The sequence below is a fragment of the Mandrillus leucophaeus genome, unplaced genomic scaffold, assembly GCF_000951045.1.
Source record: "Mandrillus leucophaeus isolate KB7577 unplaced genomic scaffold, Mleu.le_1.0 Scaffold618, whole genome shotgun sequence".
Taxonomy (NCBI): Eukaryota; Metazoa; Chordata; class Mammalia; order Primates; family Cercopithecidae; genus Mandrillus; species Mandrillus leucophaeus.
Window position 1 is genome coordinate 988,412 of NW_012106675.1, and position 6,327 is coordinate 994,738.

The 6,327-nt window shown below is 33.5% G+C and overlaps 1 protein-coding gene across 1 annotated transcript in view; it reads left to right on the plus strand.

The window, feature by feature from the left end:
* Positions 1–5,211: 5,211 nt before the first annotated feature.
* Positions 5,212–6,327, plus strand: part of LOC105553924 (glutamate decarboxylase 2-like) — a 57,979-nt gene continuing 56,863 nt past the window's right edge. The window contains 1 exon segment of the mRNA XM_012000111.1: positions 5,212–5,304. Within this exon segment, the coding sequence (XP_011855501.1) occupies positions 5,212–5,304 (93 nt within the window).

A 6,327-nucleotide genomic window follows, 5' to 3' on the forward strand; every position in this document is an offset into this window, starting at 1 on the left:
GGTTTCACCATGTTAACCAGGATGGTCTCGATCTCCTGACCAGGTGATCCACCCACCTTGGCCTCCCAAAGTGATGGGATTAGGGCGTGAGCCACTGCACCTGACCAAAAATGGGATTTTCATATTACATTTTAAAGTGTTGGGATATCTTTTTCTGACTCTTCATAGATATGCACTTCTACAATAAATAAAATAGTATGTCATATTTTAAGTTTTTTTAGTAGATGGATATTTTAGATTATTTTCACTCTCTTCACAATGACAAGTAACACAGTTCTTTAATTTAGATTTGTCAAAGCAAAATTATAGGATCAAGAGAGAATTTTAATTCAAAATAAGAAAATACTCTTTAAAAAGGCCATACCAATTTATATTCCTGTGAAGGTTGTAGGAGTTGCTTTTTGAAAAACCACTACCAACTCTGTGTAACATGTTTTGTTTGGCCAATTTAATTGGCAAAAACTTTGCCTAATGGCCCTTTTTAATTTTGTTTCTTCCAGTTCTTGTTTGCAATCTTCAGAGTAAATCTTGGAGATTTGGGCAGGCTGGGAGGTACTGATTATACACAAGATATATGATCTGATATATCCTGCTAAACCTTAATTCCTAAAATACAAAAAAAAGTTGATTGGTTTAATTACTATCTATTCCAAATATATTTCATTCAGAGTTATGGATTAAGTTGTCTCCTTATAATAGTTATCTGTTGTAGTAAACTGGATACTGTTTAGCTGTCTTCTTGGTTTACATACCTAGGATCACATGGTATTTGCCTTAGTTGCCATCAGCCAATTATCACAGACGCTCTAGGTATGGCTCCATTCATTAAACCTGAAATATCATTTTGCTTTACATACTGATATTTTATGTTCAAGTAAGAACCATACACTGCCTGAAAATAATTTAAAATACTTATAAAATGACTATTTAGAGTTTATTTAGAAAGGCAGTAGGTGGGATGGCAGAGTTACAATGTTACGTTATTTCAGCAAAATGGAGGGATTAAGGTTGGATGATCTAGTTTTCGGTTTGGGGTAAAAATTCTGCCCTGGTAGTTGTGAGTTGCACTTTGTAGAATGAAGTTCCTACACTTTATGTGAATTAGTTTCTACACTGTCGATACGTGGTACAAATTATATATCAGAATATTGTGAATGTGATTTACAAAAAATAAAACACAACCAAACTTATTTTTTTCACTTTCAAGATCAATAAAATAAAGATGTGTTCTAGACATAAAACCCACAAAGAACAACATAGTTTCAATGTTATTATAGGATTGTGATATTTTTTCTTTCAATATAGGTAAACAAAAAGCTTACAAATTCTTACAAAAATTACAATGAGATGAACAATGAAAATAATCACATGAATATAAAAACTAGACTTTCCCACAAAGCCTGCACGATTTTCTCTGTACTTTGTGTGCTTCATTATATTGTTTAAAACAATTCCCCAAAGATGAAAACAATTCTTCCAGAAGAGATCAGTGACTTAAGAAAACAGATGAATCTAACCTCACAAAGCTTATCAGTAAGACTTCTGAGTGTTTATTAAGTTGCTGTTTTTTATGTTTTTTAGTTGTAGTTACTTTTTTCTGTCTTCACACGTATCTTTCTATTTGAACTCAGATAATCAAAAATTATGTGGAAAACCTAATAAACATGGCTCAGGTGAAAGAATACCTTAGTTCTTTTTTAGACTTTACAGTATAGCTAAGCATCCTATAAATGTGTAAAGAATTGAATGATATTAGGCACCATGAAAGTGTAAAAGGAATTGAATGACTTTTTTTTTTCATTTCCTTAAAGCTCATGCAATCTAAGAGCTAGAGTATCAACACAGGTAAAGTAAAAAAATAAATAAAACATTGGATAACAATTGTCAAAATCTGATATATTGGATAATGTTCAAATTTCAAACATCCTTTATATTATGGTAGAAATACTAATTTTTTCAACTTACTAGTTAACAAGTGTATAAAAGCAGATACATAAATTTTTGTGCCTCCCTTCTCTTGTCTGAAAAATAGTGCTACAAAAGTATCCACATGTGACGTGGACTACTAGTTTTTTCCAATATCCATTTCTTCAATTTTGTGTTGGTAGAACATCCTTGCCCTTATTCTCTTCCTCCTTGCCTCTAAACAAAGGAAGGAAGATGTCCATCGAGCATGAGACTAATTTCTATCCTAGCCTCCTACCTTAAGCCTTAAGCTAATTTCTCTTATCTCCCTTTTCCCCCATTTCCCACATTTCCCCCATTTCTTACTCTGGAATTCAGATACAGTGCTACTGAGCTAGTGGATGAAAAGTGGATGAAGGCTATACTTTTGGCCACTGGCCACATGCGGCTATTGAGCACATGAAATTGACTGGTGTGACTGAATACAAGAATTTTTAATTATACTTGGTTTTAATTAAATTTAAAAACAAATACTTAATTTAGTTATTGAAAAATTGTATGTTGAAACAATTTGTGTATATTAACATTTTCCAAACAAGATTTTTGTGAAACCTAAATATGACCAAGTATTTGAAATTTAGTATCCTAATTGAGAAGTAATACATATTTAAAATGATCACATTTTGGACCTATTAGGTTAAATTAAATACATCCCTAATGTTAATTTCATCTGTTCATTTTTACTTTTGAAAAATGTGATTAATAGAAAATTTAAAATTACACATGTGGTTTACTTAAATTTCTATCAGGCAGCATCGATCTAAGGAATGACAAGAAAGAAGGAACCCAGGGCTCTGCATGACCTCATGGAGCACAACAGTGTGACAGCCCTTAGCCACCTACCAGTCCAGACTTCTATACAGAAGAGAAATAAATCTTAACATTGACTTAAGTCCCTATTATTCTGGTTTCTATTAAAGCACTTGTAAACAATTTTAACTACTAAGCTACTTCATTACGTTGTTGAATATTAAATGAGTTATCACTTATCAAGAGTTTAAAATAGAGCCTGCTACATACTAAAGGCTCAATGCCCATAAACTATTTTCCTTCTTATTCTCTGAATTGAAATGCGGTTCTCTTCCCCCATAATTCCATATTATTTTATAAGTTTATATTGTATAGTGCCATCATCATTCAATTTTATGCACCTAAATTGGAATTCACTTGAAAGAATTTTGCCAGCTAGCATGTGTCCCTATCTCTAGTCTTTGTGAATCTCATAGGTGATACAGAATTCTTGCTCAAAGGTTTACTGAGCCACTTAGTTAATACTTTCAACTATCATCCCATCACCATTGTTTCCACAACCATAAGAAAACCACAATCATATCATTCCTCCATAGTTCAAACCTTTCTCTGGTTTTCTATTGCTTTAAGGATGAATGCCAAACATACTCACGAATCTTTTCCACCCTGTAGGATGATTTATTCCTTTTGGTTTTCTGGGCTGTAAAGGATGAATACAAAACACACTCACGCATCCTTCCCACCCTGTAGGATGATTTCTTTCTTTTGGTTTTTGGGACTGTACCATACACTGTAGCTTTCTCTTATTTGTTCAGTTGGTCTCTGAAGACCTTATGCATTTGTTTTATTTTTCCTTGAGTATGCTTCTCTTTCTGCATCCCCTAGGTAAATGCCAATTACCATGTTATATCACCCTCTTTAGAGAGCCTTAGATGGCCTTCTGGATTGCCTTAACTCTTCTGCTAAAAGCTTTTAGAACACCACGGCAACACTCTCCCTAACCATCCTGTCCCATGTCTCTACCCGAACCAATGGTTATAATCTTATAAATGTAGCACCTTTCACATTATTAAAATATTTTTTTTTCTGTTCACTACTCTCTTTTCTACCAAATTGTACTTCCTTGAGGACAATACTGAGTGAACATTTTGTACCTCCTTCAAACATCAATGTAGAATGTCTAATAAATTCTTTAGACTGCCAAGTAAGCTCTATAAAAATTGACAAATATTTGGTGTGATAATTCAGAGGAAAATAAATATCACTTCATCTTAGTGGAAGAGATAAAGAAGTATTTATGGAGTTACTAAGATATCACTTGAACCCTAGAAGACAGAAGTCAGATTGGTAGTTAAGAGAAGACTTAAGAACTAGACTATCTGGAATTGAATCATAGATATGCCACTTACTACCTGTGTGATCCATGACAAACTGTAAGATCTCCTCGTGCCTTAAGTTTGTCATTTGTAAAACGGACAGAGGAAATGGCAGTAAATCTTACAAGACTACAAGGAGAATTAAATGAGCAAATAAGAATCTAGCTTAGAAGAGTGCTTCATGTATAATAAGTTCTCAGTAAATATATGTTACTTATGGGCTTTGGATTAGAAGAAAGAGGGAAGCTATTTAAAGTAGAAGAAATTACACAAAATATCACACAGGGAAGTAAGAAAAAGTAAAGTGTGCAAGAGAGTGAGTGGTCCTACTTTCTAGACACAGACATTCGGTAGATGAGTGGTAGGAGGTAGGGCAAGGAAAGGGTCAACTTAAAGACTGTACTATAGTAGGTGGGCAATTATTAAAAGTTTTTGGTCAGAATGGTGGCATCATCCAAATTTTTTTTGTTTGTTTATTTTGCTTTTGTTTGGTTGTCTGTCAGTATTGCCAGAGAAAAAATGATAATATAAAGAATTAAAAGATTGTAAGAAATACTTTAGAGCTCTTATCTCCTTTGATAGCACATATCCACTAGTAGATAGTATTACCATGTCCGTTGTATTGATGGAGAAACTGAGGTAAAAGAAGACATGATACAGAACAAGACAATAGTAATACCTAATTCATACACCTTCTTTCAGATTTCAACATATGGAGAATTTTTAACACTGTATGAAACACAGAAGGGGGCCAATGAAAGAAATACAAAAGAAAAAGAAGAAACAACCACCAAAAAGACATCTATAGGTTTTATTATTATTAGCAATCCTAAGAGAAAAGTATTACTCCCTTTTAATTTTTTTTTTGTTCTATCTAATGTAGCATAATCTAAGAAAGCACTATGTGTTTTGCAGAGAAAATTTTTGAGTGGTCTCAATTTCGATTTACATATGTGCTAAAAATGTATAAAATTAGGCTAAAGTAAAAACTCAAAAAAATTACTTCCCTTTGAGCCTTGAGAGGGTTAGTTTCATGCTCAGCATGTCTGTAAACAAAGGTCTGATTGCCAAGCGCTAGGACATAAAGGGAAACAAGTGGAAAAATAGCTAAAGAGGCTTTATGGCTGAAAATCCATTTCCTTTGAAGTGGGATTATTGGAGTCATTTTGAAGCTAGGTTGCTGGTGGTTATAATGTTGAGGGGCGAGGAACAGGTAAGGATGAGAATAGAGAGGGGAAGGAGGAAACCTTGCAGGATAGAATCCTATCAGTGCCGAGGACAGTGGAGAGTTAACTCACAGATTGTACATACACTAGAATAACGTGGGTGGGTTTATTAACAGAGATGAGTAGATGTCCAGGAGTCATGAGGCTGAGCTCCTCTTTTCTGAATGAAGATAATGGGGTAATCTTTCAAAAAAGACATGGTGACACTATTAGAGCCAAGAAGCAGGTCACTGAAGAAAAGAGAACATATGTAGACATGGAGCTTTTATTCCCTATTTTCCTAGTTCTATGCCATTTCCACAATCATGGAACAACTCCACGGAAAGCAGGAAGAAAGCAAAGGAGGAAGGGGTTTTTGAAATCATCAAATACGGTGGGGTTTTTTGGCTTTGTTTTCTGTTAGAGGCGCTAGTGAACTCCTTCATTAAGAAGAAAACAAAAGTTGAAAAACTGGCCCAAATCATGTTTAAAAGTTGTCAACAGACTTTGACAGTTTCCAGTATTTTTCTATTATTATTAGAATGAATTAAGAGTTACTTAATCTGTTTGTAGGTTGCACCTAAATGCCTAGGGTGGAGAATAACATATTTCCAGATGCTTTTGTTATGTGAATTATCAATATTTTTATATTTAGGAACATGTGTAAAACTTATTTAATAAATACAAATAACGTTGACCTGCACATTACTCGGCAGAGGTAAGCTGATAATAGACACCTGGTAATGGGGTTCACAGTGATAATCATTATGGATTATTTTAAATTTTAGAGTTTTAATACAAAAGTAAAAAGTAATTCTTGCGTTACAAGGATGTGACTCATACTATTAATAGTCTCATGCATTTTTTTTTAAATGTCTACCCTAGAATGTTATGTAACTAACACAATCTTGCAGATAAAAGTTGTAATTGTCTAAGGGAAGTTGAAGCCCATTCCTTTTATGTTTTTAACATTAAATTATACTTTTAAAAAGCACTAAAGCAAGTGATGTTTAAACACAAATGCATTACAA